This window comes from Pristiophorus japonicus, chromosome 15 (assembly GCF_044704955.1).
Source record: "Pristiophorus japonicus isolate sPriJap1 chromosome 15, sPriJap1.hap1, whole genome shotgun sequence".
In the NCBI taxonomy this organism is placed as follows: domain Eukaryota; kingdom Metazoa; phylum Chordata; class Chondrichthyes; family Pristiophoridae; genus Pristiophorus; species Pristiophorus japonicus.
This window is the reverse complement of record NC_091991.1, coordinates 130,523,090-130,542,311: the sequence shown is the minus strand read 5'-3', so window position 1 is coordinate 130,542,311 and position 19,222 is coordinate 130,523,090. Positions and strand designations below refer to the sequence as shown.

Below are 19,222 nucleotides of genomic sequence, written 5' to 3'. Positions count from 1 at the left end.
AGGGTGCAGAAGAAATTTACAATGTTAATCAAGTATGAAAGGCATTAGTTGCAGAGACAAGAGAACTTGGGGCTTTTTAATCAGAACAAGTTTTACGTGGGGTTCTGTAGAAACCCCTCATAATTTTGAGCACATCTAAAGAGTAAAATCAGGAAAAACTATTTCCATTCGCTGGTGAGTCAGTAACTAGAGAATATAAATTTATATCTTCAAAAGAATGGAGTGTGGGTTATTAGAACATAGAATGCACAAGAAACTGGTAGAAACAAAATGGCCAAAATTTTAAAAAGGGAAATGTATAAATATTTGTAAAGGGAGGTAGTAAAGTGCATGGGGAATGGGACTAAGTGGATAATTTTTCTCAAAGGCCAGCACCAGCTACCTCAGGGCAAACCAATATTGCAGAGGGCGCCTTAAACAGGTTGAGATGCTGCAGAAGGTAGAGTTGAGATAGATCAGCCATGATCTTATTGAATGGCAGAGCACCTCGAAAAGCCGAATGACCTACTTCTATTAATTACTGCATGGACACTGCATGCCAATTTTTTTTGGCTTTTACCAATATGGCAAACTTCCAGCTCAATGAGCATGTGCTCCCCGTTCACCATTTTGGAGATTTAGGAGACCAGTTAGCCATTCTGGGCCCATCTACTTTAGGTGTTGGTTGATGGGTAATTGTTGGCCAGGACACCAGAAATCCCCTTTAAAGACAGGCAAAATGCAAGGCTCTACTGTATATAGAAAATAATGGATACTCATAAGTGGCAATACAGAAATACCACCAAAGGAATGAATCTCCAAATCAGAGAATATATGGTACATAATCTTTTCTTGATAAATTTATCAAGAAAGGACCCAAGTATTTAGTTTGAGCATTGTGACCAATAATAAGTGCAACTGATCCAAGTTTAGTGCATGCACCAAGAATTGATCAGGCCTAAGAGGTTAGCCATTTCCTCTAGACCAAAATAATTTTTTTTAAATTGTCAAGCTCCATCCCCATCTTGTTACCATTAAATGCCATCACCAGGTCACACCTTGGTCTCCCGCACTATTCTTCTGCCATCTCTTAAGCATCTCAAACCTGTTGAGCCCTACTGCCTTTTAAAATCCTCATTGTCTAAAGGCCCTCTCTTGTCCAGCATTAGTTCCCACAATGTCCTCCCTCATCCAAGTGGTGTTAGCGCCATCTCCTTCGATTTTCACCTCGCATCCCCTTGCCTTCACCTCCTGAAGCATCTCTGTCCATACAAACTCCCCCACCCCATATTCATGAACACCTTCAATCTCACATGGTAACTTTACTCCTATGGTCTTGATCACTGACTAGGCCATGTTAAAACACTTCCTTATATCCCTCACATCCCTTATCTCCTACCAACCTCTCCTGGAAACTAACTCCCAAGTTATTTATAAATGCATTTAAATTCCCAACTGCCTTTATCCTTTAATTCACACCTTTGCACCCATTGACTTGCTCTAGCAGCCCCCCTCCCCATCGTTAATGGTCATTTCCAGACATGCTCTACCAGCACACACCCCCTCCCCTCCCAATTTGTTAATGGTCTTGTCACCAGCAAAACCTCAAACATTCCCCGCTCCCCCCCCCCCCCCAAACACACCTCATCCAGTCCAAGAGATGCAGATATGAGCATGTCTGATGCACTTAGCCATCCATTATCAAATCTGGCTGGAACACATGTTCAGCCAACTTCACTTTGCTCTTCCAAAATCACTACTCTAGGACCATCCTGGAGAGCAGATACCTCCCTGCTTCAACCCCCACCCCTTTTTTCTTCTAAACAGTGCTGTAAATGCACCCTGTCATAACAGCATCATCCCTCAAAAATCCCACAATCAATCATTCTACAAACTAACTCCCCATCTCCAACATCCCTTTCCCCTCCAACATCCTTGAACATGGTATCACCTTCCAAATCCATGCCCATCTCTGTCACACCATTTGAAACTCTCCAAATCAAGTTTTCACTCCTTACGCGATACAAACTACCTGAAGCAAGTTACGAGCACTGACTATGACCATGGTGCATTATAACTTGACTTTTTTGTATGTCAACCACACTGTCCTTTCTCCTCCACTATCCAGCTTGGAGAGATTACCGTTACTGGGTTCAGAACATACAAAATGAGTAGACCACCTTGCCCCTCAAGCCAGTAAGATCATGGCTGATTGGATTATGGACTCAGCTCCACTTCCATGCCCACTCCCCATAACTTTATTCCCTCAAAAATCTGTCCATCTCCACTCACCAATCGTGTCTAGAACATCTCCCAGTTTCGCTTTTTGCCCCATTACTTGGAGTTCTAGAAGGCCCAGGGATCTATCACCCCATCCGCTTCCTCATCTACACATGGACCACATGTCTACTAGGCAGTGTCATTAAGGGGCAGCTTACATACGTATGCAGAAGACACCCTTCTCTATCACTTCCAACACCCCTACACTGCTTCAGTGCCGACTTCTGATTGGATGAGCTAAACATTAAGACCACAGCCATCATTTTCAGCCTTCACCACAATCTCCACCCCCTTCCCCAGCTGTCAGATGGTTCACAACTTTAATGTCTTATTCAATCCCATGTCCTCTCCATGACAACAACCACTCGTACTGTAGCCCATCTGACACCGAAACCCTCTAGCATCAACTATTCCAACCATCCATCATCCTCGGTACACTTCAGCTCTATAGCACAAGAGGTGTTCCAAATGAGGTATTTTGATGATTGAGAGAAACTGTTCCCACTAGCAATAGCTTCAGTATCCAGAGGACATATTTAAGTTAACTGCAAAAAAAGCCAGGGGGAAAAGAAAAAGGGAACTCTGTGCATTATGATCTGAAACAGCCTGAAAGGGTGATAGAAGCAGATGAGATACACTAATAACTTAAGGAATTGGATCTCTACTGCAGGGAAGAGCAAGTCACAACGATCTCTTTCTGGGCATGAAAGCAAAAAAGAAAAAAATTCAAAAAGGACTTCTCTATTTACATTGAGAATGTACAACTTGCATTTATACAAGCAGCTTTAATGCTGTCAAACATTCTAAGGCACTTCACAAGAGTGTTAACAACATTTGACACCCAACTGCAAAAGTAGATATTATAATAGTGACTAGAAGGGCAGGTTTTAAAGGAGGTAGAAGCAGAGAGGTTTAAGGGTGGAAATTCCAGAGCTCAAGGCCTAAGCAGCTGAAGGCAGTGCCACCAATGGGGAAAATTAAAGCCAGCAATGCACAAGATCAGAATCAGAGCACAGTAATGGAGGATTTTTAAACAAGGATGAGATTTTTTTTTTTAAATCAAGGTGTTGCAGATGTTGGTCAGTAATGATGGGGCTTGCTGATTTCAGACACAGGCAGCAGAGTTTTAGATGAGCTCAAATTTGCAGAGTACAATGTAGGAGGCCAAAATAGACCCTTGGGACTTGAGGTAACAGGGGAGCAGGAAGAGAAACCATTAGACAATTCTCTGGCTACAACTGGATTGGAATGTAAATCTAAAACACAGTTCTCAGCAGGTTTAGAATCAACAGATTTTACATTAAGACACAGGCACCAACCAAGCTGACAGGAATGTGCTCAAATTTGCACATTTAAAACAACCAACTTTTCTTACTTTTTCTCAAGACCAATCCACAACTTCATGAAAAAAAACCGACAAACAAATAGTTTGAATGTTTTATTATAGGCTGGTTTCACATTTTAGAAAAAGAATCCTAGGATTTTTCCTCCTGTATGTTTTCGCTTGGCCTCTTCATGGTCCATGATGCCAGCTGAGGTCGTTAGGACGAGGTACCTAGAATTTAAAAAAGTTTTATTTTACTGGCTTCCAGCTGAAATCTTAAGCATTTCAATTGGCATGTTCAACATAATAGAAAGCAATTTGTCACTGTCCTAGGAAACAGGGTTCTTGAACATCCAGAATTCCTGTTTAAAAATGTAACTAGTACCAACATTTTACCATTACTCAATCTTGAACTAGATATTGGATTACACATCGGCATTTCAGATATCTACACTAGACCCCAAACACCTTTCCCCAAAGGCAGTAATGAACCAAATACTGCCATTCACAATCCAATAATCAAAAACATTCCAATGTGTTCAGGAGGAAAAGATCAAACTAAAATCAATCAAATGAACCCAAAATCCTGTGCATTCCCAATTGCATTAGAAACTGCTCTGCTGCTTTCCTGTTCAATTTACAATGGAATCTGGATTTGCTCCCAAGAAATGGAGTTTAAAACTACACCTCAAGTCAATCTTGCTCTGCAGATAGCATTAATTTTACTCCGTCTATTTGAAATACTGCAGACCAAAAATACTTCAGATGGTCATTTTACTCCCACTAATTACAGCTCTATTATTCACTGGCAGGTCTTTGACAAGTCCTTGAGGTTTCACCAATTAAAAGCTACTCAATTTCACAAGTCTTTTTTTTTTTAAAAAAGAGTACATTTCCTCCCTGGGTATTATCAGTCATGTACACCCACATGAGTGTTGGCAAGTTATCAGACTATAGGGGAAACGTGAGCCAAGTCAGACCTTGCTTAAGACATGCTCTTGCATTGGGGGGGGGGGGGGGGGGAAAGGGGGAAGTAACTACACTGCTGTCAGAAGGTCTGCCAACAGGGTTTCTTAAGCCAGATATGAAGTCATTTTAGTGACCCTGCCAGCACCCCAGCAAAGACCAGGTTGAGCACAGAACCTTCCTGATCTGATCTATACAACTTAGCTATAAAATGGACATCGCCTTCCTACCCACTTCCACAACCTTCAGCAATTCGTGCATAAAGTTCAGTCCTAGCAATAATAAAATCAAAGAATCAGTTCAATGCTCAAACCTCTTGGTCTCATGTAAATTGAAAGATACAAAATACTCAGGGACCCAAGTAGATTCATACACAATTAGAATCTTACTCATTACTAAAATGTTACTTTAGAATTACTGCCTGCAGTGCTTGCTTTCCTGCCTTAGTTCCAATATATTCCATTAAATTTGACAGTCAATCCCTCAAGGATATATGCAATGAATTCTGAACTGCAAATCGTACAAAACATTGCTGTAGGTAGAACACAGCCAACAAACCATTAAAAGATGAAACTTCCATATTAATTTTTGGGCACTGTTAGCAGACAGACAGGAAAAGGATTAATTTTCTACAAGTACAGAAGTTGAACATAGAATATCATGCTTTTACTTTCCCTGCTGGAATAGAAAAGCCAGGCCTTAAGGGAAGATAACCTGCATGCTCATCATCTAGTATTAAAGAGCCTTTACATGGCACTGAGACTTGATGTGGGTCTGTCTACCTTGAAATATATGCACACATCTAGTTTAAAGAGGTGGTTGCATGCTTTACAAAAGACATTTAGATTTGTGATATTTAGCTCAAAAGCAGTAAAAGGTGACAAATTGTAATGGGACTTTGGATTTGACAGAGGACAGCTTGAGCTCAAGAGCTGTATACTGAATATCCAGTCAGCCCGATTTGCAAGTACTTCCTTATTTGGAGGATTAAAACTCTGAATAAACAAAAAACTTTGCTTTATGCATACTTCCTTGCCAGCACTGAATGAACTCACCCCAACCTAGCCAGCGCTGCTTGATGCTCAAGAACAAATTGTTCAATCGACTTAGATCTGTTTAACCATGGAGATTTAAATAACTAATACAAAATGAAGCTGTAACCCATAAGCCTTACTCGACCCAATCAAGATCTCGAACTAATGACTATGCACAACTGAAACAAAGAATTATGTTTATTAAAATAGTGTACTCATTTCTCAACTTATGGCAATTATACCCAAACAAAAAAATATGGGCAGAGAATGTTGGGTCAATTTCCTCAGGTCGGAGGTTACAGTAGAGAAGCCCCAAAGGGTTCGAGAAGAAAATATTACTTGGACAGGCACACTATTCAGATCAAGGAACTATGCATGTCCCTGTAGGTCAACACAATTTGAATTAAAAATGAGAACGAGACAGGGTTAGCACATTACATAAATGCTAAAGTCGTAGACTGAAATTTTCACACCATCAGCAGGAATGTTAAAGCTGTATCTGAACAAAGAACAGCTCTGATAAGTTAATCCTTTCCACAGACAGATTTCTAATTAGCAAATTGACCTGGATTTTACTGTTCAAGAGCTTAGTTTGAATAAGTGAAAGCCAAACACGCTGGAAGCTGAACAATGCACATCTCTGATGGATTACATTTCCCACTTTACACCTACTGCCTGTACATGCACATGAGATGTAGAGCTCCCTTGGTTGTATAGTTTCCTCCCCACCCCTTTCCAACTGACCCCAAAGCTTAATCCCCAGAACCCATGATCATACAAACAGCTTTACTCCAAGCTGGAGTAGCCCGATGGGTCAATGTTCCTTCCAGGCCAGTGCATGGGAGTGGAGTGTCAATGTGATATAAATATTTATATGTACATGTGCTTAGGCTTCCCACATAAAGACTGCATAAGACACAAATGCCCTTGATTAGCACTTTTCAAATTGCATTTCCCTTCGCAAGTCAGATTACAGAAATGTTTCTGGGTTATGTGCTCTTCCAGGTTTTAGATTCCTACAAAACCTGATTGAATGCAGCTCATCAGCCCAAGCTGGAGTCAAAAAGGTCAAAAATGTGCCAGTCAAGCTCCTTCTTGTCTGGGTGGGGTAACACTATAGATCAGAAAGCCCCAGGCTCAGTTCTCAAGGCAATGGACCTCAGCCCAGGGGGGGGGGGGGGGGGGGGGTACACAGAAGGGAGAGAAAGACATCAAACATTCAAGCTAAATCCTTGGAAGTCAATGCAGAAATTTACCATGATTAAGGTTGTTGCACTAACCCCAGTCTCATATCCAACAATTTGCCACGGTCTGGGATTACACCCATGGACTGGAAGGCCCATGGAGTGTCAGTGTTTAAGCAAAGTCAGAACCTGGGAGTAATAAGTCAGCTGGATCTCAGTTGATGAAAGGTATTGTACAGTTCATTTCTAAACACTTGGAAAGAGCAGCAATCAGGGAATCCCCACAGGGCTTATGGAAATGGAGTTCCTGTCTCTAACTTGGTTGGAATTTTTGACATGATAAATCAAGTTGGTGGCTGCTGGTAGAATTTGTGCATTGTGATTTCAAGAAAGCCCTTCATAAATATGCTGCAAAGGCGGCTAATGCAAGGTTTTGCCCTATGGAATCAACAGGTAGATTTTATGCTGGCTAGCAAATTGGTTCCAATTAATGAAAGTAGCAGTGTTGGGACAAGTGATAAGATGCAGAGCAACAATTTGAAATATATCACCTGATCAGGACCAAGAAATTCAAATCAGCTAACTTTGCTGGAAGTGTGACAAACCCCAATCACACGTGTAAATGTGAACCCATGTGCCATGTACAATGTTGTAGAGGGACCCTTGAACAACAGGAGTGACTTGTGCCACACCACTGTTACCAAAGTGTTAGACTAATCATAGCACTAACCCAATTAAAATCAATGCAATTGGGAATGGTCAGTATTTGAGTCAGTTTTCATGCCACTGCCACTCAAGACTTAATAATGATCCAAGTGGCCTGGCAGTGGTGTGATTTACTGCTCAAGATCCAAACTCAGTTGTTAAGTGTATTATTGTTGCAAAGATTAGATCAAGTAGGATCTTTGAATATCCACATCCTGCACCTGGTAACTGAAAAATGTTTTTGTGCACAGTAAGTTGCAGCACCTTAGAGAAAGTGACCAGCCTGCACGGTACCTTCCCGATTGCTGCGCACAGCTTAGAGGGGATATTGGTGTTGGGTGCTTGATGTGCTACTATGCTCATCGCAGCATATGCCAAACTGAAAACCAGCATAGTTTACCAATCTCGTTGCAGGGAAAATCCAGGCCAGGGTTGTCACAATACTTCCACTGGGAGCAGTGCCAATGAAATTCCCAGTCTAAGCATTAAGTTTGATGGCACAGGCATGAGAGAATCAAGATTGTGGATGAAATAATGTAGACTGTAGACTGATGTAAAGAAGTTAGGGAGTGGGTCCAATGTGTTGCAGATGCCCAAAGTGAATGAATGTGCAGATGCATTTAGGTCTGTGGAATTCCAGGGATGTGTACACCATGCAGGGATACACGCTTAAGACAATGGAGCAGGGGCCATAGTTTATCATTGAAGGTGTATCTATTGCAAGGCCATAGGGAACACAGGATATTGGGGTCCATAAATTGGGTTAAGTCAAAATAAAATTTAATTATTTTATACAGGCCCTGGTGTGGTCACATCTAGAATGCTCCAATTTTAGTCCCTTATGGAGAGAGTAGAGAATGTCCAGAAGGATCATCAGAATGATATCTAGTCGAGGCTCAAACATCAGGATTGGCTCGGAACTAGTATTTTTTCCCCCTTGAAGCAGCATAATCAAGGTGAAAAATCAAAAATAAATGGAAAGAATAGATTCTCAGACAGAAAGCTAATTCAATCTAGAAAAGGGAGAACTAGGAAGCATCAGTACAAAATACAAACAGAAGTTAGGTTATCGAGTCAAGTACCTCTGGAATTATCACTAAAACATGTGGAAAGTATTGAGTCACTGAAACCCTTCAAAATGGAGCAGGGTACCAGAGTCAAGTTTATAGAAGGCAAGGGGTAACTAACTATCAGTTACTTCAGTCTGCGAGTTTGTACAAGCATCTTGAGGGCAGTGATCGCGGAGGAATTTGGAAGAGCTCTCCATGCCGCCACCAATTTGCATGTTTATGACCTCTTCCCACATAGATTGTCTCTACAGGTTGGATGGGTCAGTTGATCCAACACTAACTGAGATGAGGTACAAGAGGGCTACTCGTATCCATGAAACCACAATTGAGCAAGTGAGCACAACTTTCAGTTCACATACTTCAAATAACCTCCAAGAGACTTGTCATTTATGCTATGTTTTAAAAAAATTAAGTTAGCCAGGTGATTAAATCAATCACCATTCTAGTCTCCAAACCAAGCAGTAAAGTCCATAGATCTTAGGTGCTGGCTGGCCAGCAAGTCAAAATGGAGGCAACACAACTCAAGCCCCTGCTTACCACCCCAGGGATACTCATTAATCACTGGACATCCAACAAGCATATGCTAGGTGGACAGCAGAGACCTCTTGAATTGTGAGCAACATAACCCACAGAAACCAAAAGATGGCCAATGAAACTTTCAATGCACTCAAATAACTTGCACTGAAACAGCAATAGAAAAAAGATCCCACAATGCTTCAGAGGCACAAGGAACAAAGTGAGTACAGAGCTAGAGGAGATACCAAAAGATGAGGTTTAAGATGGGTCTTAAAAGTAGAGGCAATTCCAAACCTAGGCAGCTGAAGGTAGGGGAGATGCAAAGACCAGAATCAATTGATCACGATGGTTTCTATGTTGCACGGTAATGGGACAGGTAACATGCAGGCTGCTCATCAGCTTTTTCATTGTACTGCACATATGCAGAAATTTGATGGGACCACACAATAAAAGAAACATGCCACACAGAACAAAGTGCAGCTAAGTGAACATTGGTTGATACAGTTTGTAAAAGCTTATATACACAAGTCAGAATTTCATAGGAATGACTGCCTAGATGTTATTGTATTCAAGAGGCCATAGTAATAAACTTACCCAAACTGACGGGAAGGCAGGAGACCATTTTGCCACCTTTCGAGTTCCTTTACTTGAACATCAAATCTGGGGCTAATGACACCGCACTATTGGGGAAGAAAGAAGCTAAGTCAGGCTAGATAGATAATACAATCTGAAGTACTCAGCCAAAAAGTAAAGCTGGCACACAAAAAAATCTAATTTAAATATCTGAGTTAACACAGTACATCAAAAGCAAGTGCTCTATGCCATTTTCACTTTTAGTACCATAATATCTGATAAGGATGGGATAAAGACAAGAGAAAGGATTTTAGCTCAAAATCAAGATGTAGAATCAGTTTGGGTGGAAGCAAGAAACAAGGGCAGGAAACATTGGTGGGAGTAGTTTATAGGCCCCTAACAGCAGTCCGTGTTGGACACAAATCAGGAAATTAGAGGTGTATGTAACAAGGGTAATACAGTAAACATGGGGGTTTTATCTTTATAGACTGGACAAACCAAATTTGTAGCAATAGTGAGAAGGACGAGTTCATGGAATGCATTTAAGATAGTTTTCTACATCAGTATGTCGAGGAACCAACTAGGGAACAGGTTATTTTAGACCTAGTATTGTACAATGAGACAGGATCAATCAAATAACTGTAGTCAGGAATTTCTGCACAAGAGTGATCACATGATGAATTTGAGAGAGTTTGAGAATGATTTAGTTAAATACAAAACTAGGGCCTTAAATCTGAGCAAAGCAAACTACGTGGGTATGAGGGACGAGTTGGCTACAGTAGATTGGGAAACTAGATTAAGAGATGACTGTACATAAGCAATGGCAAACATTTAAAGAAACAATTTGTAATTTGCAAATATACATTCCCTTAAGGAATAAAAACCCACAAGGAAAATGGTCCAACTGTGGCAGAGGATTTTAGAATTCAGTAAAGGATAACCAAGAAACTGATGAGTAGAGAAAATAGAATGTGTAAACTAGCAAGAGACATAAAAACAGATTGAAACAGCTTCTATAGGTATATTTAAAAAAAGATTAGCAAAAGTAAACATGGGTCCCTTACAGCAGACAGGAAAATTATAATGGGGAATAAGGAAATGGTAGAGATACTAAATACTTGGTATCTGTCTTCATGAAACACACAAAACATTCCAGGAATAGTGAGGAATCAAGGGTCTAGTGAGAATGAGGAACTTGAAGAAACTATTCGTAAAAGTGCTACAGAAATTAATGGGACCAAGTCAAAAAAATCCACAGGACCAGATGGCCTAAAACCTAGTTTTAAAAAGGAGGTGGCTATAGAGATAATGTTTGCATTGGTATTGATCCCCAAAATCTAGAACAGTCCCAGTGGATTGGAAGGAGGAAGAGAAAACAGCAAACTGTAGACCAAGTTAGCCCAACATCCATAGTACAGAAAATGCTAGAATGTATTAGGGATATAACAGGGCACTTAGAAAATCATGGATTTACAAAAGGGAAATCACGTTCAACAAATCTGTTAAGTTTTGAGGTTGTAACTAGCAGGGCAGACAGGAGTGGAAGCTGTGCATTTGGATTTTCAAAAGGCACCCGTTAAGGTGCCACCCAAGGTTACTACACAAAATTAAGCCTCGAGATTGGGGGCAATATATCAGCATGGATTGGAGAGTTAACTTAGAACACAGTAGGAATATAAACAAATCATTTTCAGATTGCCAGGCTGTGAATGAACCTTGTGGTTCATCAGTGCTTGGGCCTCAGGTACAGGCTGTACTTGTCCAGTCCAGGGCTCCAATCCAGAGACATCTGCTGTTCAGCATTAGTTGGGCCTGAGGGAGAAGAGGGTTTATTAAAAAAAATTGATTCGGTGGAAAGGCTGTCAGTGGGTGTGTTCAGCAATTGGTTGGAGCGACTGTCAGTGAGTGAGTGTGAGTGTGAGTGAGTCACGATTGGCTGAGGTAGCTGCCCACAGGAACCCAGGTGCTAAATGTGACCTCCTGTAGTTTGGAAAATTATCTGTTCTGGCACCGGCCAGGTCCCGAGGGTGCCTGACCAGAGGTCCAACCTGTATTTACAATCATTAGCAATGACTTAGATGAAAGGACTGAGTATAATGTATCCAAGTGCGATGACAATACAAAGCTAGGTGGGAAAGTTACGAGGACACAAAGATGATGCAAAGGAATATAGACAGGTTAATTGAGTGGGTAAGATCATGGCAGATGGAATATAATGGAGAAATGCAAAGTAGGAAAAATAGAAAAGCAGAATGGAGATTGGGAAACCAGTGTATTTGGAGATTGGGAAAGGTTGGTATTCAGAAGGACCCAAGTGTCTGTATACAAATCACAGGTTAACATGCAGGTACAGCAAGCAATTAAGCAAGTGGTAGGTTAGCCTTTATTACAAAAGGATTGGCGTACAAAAGCAAAGAAATCTTACGGCAATTATATAGGGCCTTGGTGAGACCACACTTGGGAGCTGTGTACAGTTTTGGTCTCCTTACCCAAGGATATACTTGCCTTAGAGGGAGTGCAACAAAAGGTTCACTAGATTGATTTCAGGGATGGCAGTGGGGGAGATTGTCCTATGAAGAGACATTGAGTAGACTAGGCCTATATTCCCTCGAGTTTAGAAGACATATCTCATTAACATTTTTGTATGTTTCAAAGGGCTTGACAGGGCAGATACAGGGAGGATGTTTCCCCTGACTGGAGAGTCTAGAACCAGGGGTCAGAGTCTCAAAATAAGGGGTGAGCATTTTCGGATTGAGATGAGGCAATATTTCTTCACTCAGAGGGTTGGGAATCTTTGGAATTCTCTACCCTAGAGGGCTGAGGATGCTCAGCCAAATGTATTCAAAAACAGAGATTTTGGTGATACCAAGGGAACCAAAGGATATGGAGTTAGTGCAGGAAGGTGAAGTGGAGGTAGATCAGCCTTGCTCTTATTGAATGGCAGAACAGGCTCAAAGGGTCTACTTTTTTGAAAAACCAGAAGACTTATATAGCACATTTCACAGCCGACATCCCAAAGCACTTTACGTACGTTTGGAGTGTAATAACATAATAGGAACAGGAGTAGGCCATACGGCCCCTCAAGCCTGCTCCGTCATTCAATAAAATCATGGCTGATCTGATCATGGTCTCACCTCCAAATAACACCTTATTGTTTAAGAAACTGTCCATTTCTGTCTTAAATTTATTCAATGTCCCAGCTTCCACAGCTCTCTAAGGCAGCAAATTCCACAGATTTACAACCCCCAGAAGAAATTTCTCATCTGTTTTTAATGGGCAGCTCATTTTAAAATTATGCCCTCTAGTCTCCATCAGTGGAAACATCCTCTCTGCAGCCACCTTGTCAAATTCCCTCAATCTTATACATTTCAATAAGATCACCTCTCATTCTTCTGAATTCCATTGAGTAGAGGCCCAACCTTTCCACATAATCAACCCCCTCATCCCTGGAATCAACCTAGTGAACACCTTCTCTGAACTGCCTCCAAAGCAAGTATATCCTTTTGTAAATATGGAAACCAAAACTGCACACAGTATTCCAGGTGTGGCCTCACCAATACCTTAAAGCTGTAGCAAGACTTCCCTACTTTTATACTCCATTCCCTTTGCAATAAAGGCCAAGATACCATTGGCCTTCCTGATCACTTGCTGTACCTGCATACTATCCTTTTGCATTTCATGCACAAGTAACCCCAGGTCCCACTGTACTGCAGCACTTTGTGCAATCTTTCTCCATTTAAATAATAACTTGCTCTGATTTTTTTTCTGCGAAAGTGCATGACCTCACACTTTCCAACATTATACTCCATCTGCCAAATTTTTGCCCACTCATTTAGCCTGTCTGTCCTTTTGCAGGTATATGTCCTCCTCACAAATAACTTTTCCTCCCATCTTTGCATCATCAGCAAACTTGGCTCAGTCCCTTCTTCTAAGTCGTTAATGTAGATTGCAAATAGTTGGGGTCACAGCACGGATTCCTGCAGCACCCCACTAATTACTGGTTTCCAACCAGAGAATGAACCACTTATCCCGACTGTTTTCAGTTAGCCAACCCTCTATCCATGCTAATAAACCACTGGTAATTTAGGAAATGCACCACCCAATTTGTACACAGCAAACCCTCACAAACAGCAATGTGATAATGACCAAATAATCTGAGAGATGTTGTCTGAGGAATAAATATTGGCCAGGACACTAGTTAAAGTGAGTTAACTGCTTAAGTTATACACCAGTTCCAGACAAAGCATCAAGTAACAAATTGTTTTGCAACAAGTGCTTGAATCAAACCAGTGAAAATGTATGCTTTAAATACCTACACAACTTGTAATCCACAAAAGAATTATATATTTGCAACAAAACAGTGAAAGAAGTGACATATTAGAGATGGCAAGAAAGTTTACTTCTAAAGGAATGTTTAAAAACAAAAGAATCTTTTAAAGGCCTAGGAAGGAGGAGGGGGGGGGGGGGGGGGAAACTAGATTGTGCCAAAGTGACCAGAGGTGCTTCCCAGGACAAGCACAAAAGTAGTTAATATTCACATTAGAAAAGGATTAAGTTATAGAAAAAGGACATGATTCCATTACTTGGTAAATACACATGAAATATCTATTCTTTACCTTGTTCAGTCTGCCTGTGAGATTAACAACAATTTTCCCACCCCTGTGGTCATCGATAATCTCAAACTCTCCAATGTAGCCTGCAATTTAAAAAAAATGGTTTGAGGCCTTAGAATAAATCACCTAATGTTCTATTAACATTGCACAAAATTTGCCAAATGGCAGTTCTGATCCAAGGCATAAAAACATTTCCCAAGTTGTAACATACAAATCAGTAATGCATAATTAGTGTGGAATATCAAAATAGAGCTGGCATTTAATGACTAACAGACCAAAGCACAAGGACTTTTCCCCTTTACTAGCCTATCAAGACCATTTCATGTTTAGCAATGCGATGACCTGTTGCTGGGCTCCAAGAGCTCTTGTGAGGTCAGTTTTTCTTGTACCTAAAGTGCATGTCCCAGAGTCTTGTAATGTTCAGCATTCAGCAGAGTATTGTACGAAATATCATCTCACCATGCTTCATCATTACAGTCAGGAATCTCACAATCACTTTGGAGCATGGCCGGATGAGAACTTGGCGTTTTCCGCGTTTCTCGGCATTGTTGATGCTTGTAAGGGCATCGGCAAGAACATTCATGCGCACCATAATGCCTAAGAAAAGGAAACCGGTTACAGATATACTCTGGCCTTTCACTGAAAGCAAAGCAAAAGTGGGGTGAGGAGGGATGAAATCCCAACGGATTTTTATTAAGAAAATACACAAATACATTATTCTCTCCCAACCCACAAGCCAAGTTAATCTACATTATTAAACCGCGCCACAGCACTTGGAACTGAGGCCAAAAATACATGTCCAAGTGGATGAGAGTATGGCACTAGAGTGAAGGCATCATCCCGGCCCCACCCCCGACAGTCCCGCTCAATCACACACCCGCCCCAAACTTCCCGCGGGCCTCCAGACACTGCTCGGACATGGCTCGGATGCACGTCCCAGTCAGGGCGGCGGATCCGGGGCGCTCTGCACCCATTTGCATAGGCGCCGGCGCCTCCTCCTCCCAATAAGCCGCATGAAAGAGTACACAAGAGACAGGGGGGGGCGACAGTCCGACACAATATTTACATCAACATCACACAAATCGCTAGTCCAAAGTCCTATCGGATAAATCCTCACAACACATACTTCAAAATAAACGGAATCAAATAACGCGACTCCTTAAGATGGCGCCGATATCAACCGGATTGCACCGAGCCGACCTCTCCGGCCATCTTACCAGTTCGTCAATATGGGGGAAAGAGGAGGAAGTTAGGCCCGCGGCGCATTATGGGGCCATTTCTAACCCTCGCGAGGTTACGTCACTCCGCGTGATTCACGGCAGTCTCCAGGCTGCGTAATCGATTATCGCTGTCCGCCCCGAACTGATTCACTCCGCGATCGCCAGCTCCGGGCTATCCTGTGCGGCTCATCACACCTGGTAACTTAGCAACGGCGGCGGCGGCGCTGACTCCGGCCTCGGGCCGACCAGGGACTCGCGGGCAGCGTGCGCCCGTCACAGGCTGGTATCAAACCCTTCACCGTTCATGGGACGGAAAGGAATTCATTCACAGTGTCTGAAGAATAAATGCAAAGTCGCTGCAGCCAGCTGCAGGTCAAACCCTTCCTATTTTCACTATCTGAACTGTTTCCATTTATACAGCGAACACACTCCCCCAAATCAGCATCTCCTGATTCGCTTTAAAGGCAGTTCTGAAACACTCGATAATTGTAGATGACTTTTTCTGATTATTGGTCAAAGGTACATTGAAATTGAATGGTTTGCCGAGTGGGCGGATAAAACGGCAAATGAATTGCAATATAGTGAAGTGTGAGGTGCTTCATTTTTCTAGGAGGAATAAGGAAATCACTTACTCCTGGGAAGGTAAGAAACTAAATGCAGTAGAGGTACAAATAGATCTGGGAATGACGTTACATAAATCACTAAAAGTAGCAACACAGTTTGATAAGGGTATAAAGAGGGCTCAGTACTCGGTCCCTTGCTTTTTGTGGTTATGTATCAATGATTTAGACTTGAATGTAGTGGGTATGATTACAATGTTTGCAGATGATACAAAAATTGGCCGTGTTTTTTTTTGTGTAAAACAGAAGTGTCTGTTGTATCACGACGCGCTGCTGATAATTGTGGCAACAACAGCGAGGGGAGCTGCAAGCTTGTTCAGGAGGAGCATTGCATTTCGAAGCACCGCAAATACAATGTTCCCTGACCAGGAATCGAACCCGGGCCACGGCATTGAGAGCGCCGAATCCTAAACACTAGACCACCAGTGAAGCTGCTGCCAAGGTTGCTAATGAAGAAAGCTGCTGAAGATAATCAATAAACTGGTCAGGTGGGCAGAACAGTAGCAAATGGAATTAAACCCTGAGAAGTGTGAGGTAATGCATTTGGGGAGGGCTAACAAGGTAAGAGAATACACATTAACTGTTAGGACACTGAGAAGTGCAGAGCAACAAAGGGATCTGGATCAGTTCCTATGGATTGGCGGGTAGCTAATGTAACCCCACTTTTAAAAAAAGAGAAAACACGGAATTATAGACCATTTAGCCTGACATCGGTAGTGGGGAAAATGTTGGAATCAATTATTAAAGATGTAATAGCAGCGCATTTGGAAAGCAATGACAGGATCGGTCCAAGTCAGCATGGATTTATGAAAGGGAAATCGTAGACTAAATCTTCTAGAATTTTTTAAGGATGTAGCTAATAGAGTGGACAAGGGAGAATTAGTGGATGTGGTGTATTAGGACTTTCAAAAGGCTTTTGACAAGGTCCCACACAAGAGATTAGTGTGCAAAATTAAAGCACATGGTATTGGGGGTAATGTATTGACGTGGGTAGAGAACTGGTTGGGAGACAGGAAGCAAAGAGTAGGAATAAACGGGTCCTTTTCAGAATGACAGGCAGTGACTAGTGGGGTACCGCAAGGTTCAGTGCTGGGACCCCAGCTATTTACAATATCCATTAATGATTTAGATGAAGGAATTGAATGTAATATCTCCAAGTTTGCAGATGACACTAAGCTGGGTGGTAGTGTGAGCTGTGAGGAGGATGCTAAGAGGCTGCAGGGTGACTTGGACAGGTTAGGTGAGTGGGCAAATGCATGGCAGATGCAGTATAATGTGGATAAATGTGAGGTTATCCACTTTGGTGGCAAAAACAGGAAGGCAGAATATTATCTAAATGGTGACAGATTAGGAAAAGGGGAGGTGCAACGAGACCTGGGTGTCATGCTACATCAGTCATTGAAAGTTGGCATGCAGGTACAGCAGGCAGTGAAGAAGACAAATGGCATGTTGGCCTTCATAGCGAGAGGACTTTAGTATAGGAGCAGGGAGGTCTTACTGCAGTTGTACAGGGCCTTGGTGAGGCCACACCTGGAATATTGTGTACAGTTTTGGTCTCCTAATCTGAGGAAGGACATTCTTGCTATTGAGGGAGTGCAGCGAAGGTTCACCAGACTGATTCCCAGGATGGCAGGACTGACATATGAAGAAAGACTGGATCGACTAGGCTTATATTCACTAGAATTTAGAAGAATGAGGGGGATTTCATAGAAACATTTAAAATTCTGACGGGATTGGACAGGTTAGATGCAGGAATGTTCCCGATGTTGGGGAAGTCCAGAACCAGGGGTCACAGTCTAAGGATAAGGAGTAAGCCATTTAGGACCGAGATGAGGAGAAACTTCTTCACTCAGAGAATTGTGAACCTGTGGAATTCTCTACCACAGAAAGTTGGTGAGGCCAGTTCGTTAGATATATTCAAAAGGGAGTTAGATGTGGCCCTTACGACTAAAGGGATCAAGGGTTATGGAGAGAAAGCAAGAATGGGGTACTGAAGTTGCATGATCGGCCATGATCATATTGAATGGTGGTGCAGGCTTGAAGGGCCGAATAGCCTACTCCTGCACCTATTTTCTATGTTTCTATGTAAGATAGCAGGCCAGATAGATAAGGTGGTTAAGGCGGCATAGGAATACTTGCCTTTATTAGCCAAGGTATAGAATACAAGAGTAGGAAGGTTATGCTTGAACTATATAAAACACTAGTTAGGCCACAGCTAGAGCAATGCGTGCAGTTCTGGTCACCACATTACAGAAAATATATGATTGCATTAGAGAGGGTACAGAGGAGATTTACGAGGATGTTGCCTGGACTGGAGAATTTTAGCTATGAGGAAAGATTGGATAGTCTGGGGTTGTTTTCTTTGGAATAGAGGAGGCTGAGGGGCGACCTTATTGAGGCATATAAAATTATGAGGGGCCTAGATAGGATGGATAGGAAGGACCTATTTCCCTTAGCAGAGAGGTCAACAACCGGGGAGCATAAATTTAATTGGTAGGAAGTTTAGAGGGGATTTGAGGGCAATTTTTTTTCATCCAGATGGTAGTGGGGGTCCGGAACTCACTGCCTGAAAGGTGGTAGTGGCAGAAACCCTCATCGTATTTAAAAAGTATCTATATATGCACTTGGAAGTGCTATAACCTACAAGGCTACGGACCAGGAGCTGGAAAGTGGGATTCAGCCGCACCGACATGATGGGCCGAAATAGCCTCCTTCCGTGCTGTAAATTTCTATGGTTGTATTTTATGAAAAAAAGTATTGGAGTTCATTTCTAGAAGAATAGAATACAAAAACAGAGAGATATTGTTAAATTCATATTGAGTCTTGGTTAGACCACATGTGGAGTACTGTGTGCAGTTCTAGTTTCCATACTGCAAAAAAAGATGATGGACCACTGAATGAAGTACAGAAAAGATTTACAAGGATGTTACTAGAATTGGGAGGATGCAATGATCAGGAGGGATTGAGCAAGTCGGAGCTCTTTTGTCTTGAAAAGAGAAGTCTAAGAGGAGACCTGATAGGTCTGTCCAGATTTACCTCCCCTCCCCAAAAAACATTAACTGGAAAATTGGATTATTTTCCGATTGCTTTTTTAAATTATTTTCTCTCATTATTAAACTCCCCTTACCCTTGAATTAT

General features: G+C 41.9%; 2 protein-coding genes across 7 annotated transcripts in view; one reads left to right on the top strand and one right to left on the bottom strand.

Annotated features, from left to right (window-relative positions):
* Positions 1–3,684: 3,684 nt before the first annotated feature.
* LOC139281045 (small ribosomal subunit protein uS8) lies at positions 3,685–15,547 on the bottom strand. Of its 2 annotated transcripts, none has more exons than XM_070900937.1 (5): positions 15,462–15,547; positions 14,704–14,841; positions 14,248–14,327; positions 9,653–9,738; positions 3,685–3,814 (listed from the first exon to the last, which is right to left on the bottom strand). In XM_070900937.1, exons 2-5 carry the CDS (start codon positions 14,834–14,836, stop codon positions 3,721–3,723), a joined length of 393 nt encoding a protein of 130 aa, XP_070757038.1. In that variant the 5' UTR covers positions 14,837–14,841; positions 15,462–15,547; the 3' UTR covers positions 3,685–3,720. The 2 variants fall into 2 exon arrangements, with proteins under 2 accessions (XP_070757038.1, XP_070757037.1); XM_070900936.1 differs by having other exon boundaries at positions 15,371–15,490.
* Positions 15,548–15,708: 161 nt separating this feature from the next.
* LOC139281043 (uncharacterized) overlaps positions 15,709–19,222 on the top strand; it is a 58,905-nt gene continuing 55,391 nt past the window's right edge. For 4 of the 5 annotated variants that reach the window (XR_011596812.1, XR_011596813.1, XM_070900932.1 and 1 more), the window contains exon 1: positions 16,462–16,645. Coding sequence is in view for 2 of the 5 variants with exons in the window: in XM_070900932.1 (XP_070757033.1) it covers positions 16,592–16,645 (54 nt within the window). In the remaining 3 variants the exon portion in view is untranslated. Of the gene's footprint in view, positions 16,107–16,461; positions 16,646–19,222 lie in introns of those variants that run through there. The other variant, XM_070900933.1, reaches the window with a different exon arrangement.

What these genes read in the sequence shown, in the direction of transcription:
- LOC139281045 (XM_070900937.1), bottom strand. Translation starts at nt 14,836, where the DNA reads ATGGTGCGCATGAATGTTCTTGCCGATGCCCTTACAAGCATCAACAAT. An exon ending in TCACAGGCAGACTGAACAAG is followed by an intron (nt 9,739 to 14,247) that starts GTAAAGAATAGA and finishes CTTCCCCAATAG; the next exon opens with TGCGGTGTCATTAGCCCCAG. An exon ending in CTGCCTTCCCGTCAGTTTGG is followed by an intron (nt 3,815 to 9,652) that starts GTAAGTTTATTA and finishes TTTAAATTCTAG; the next exon opens with GTACCTCGTCCTAACGACCT.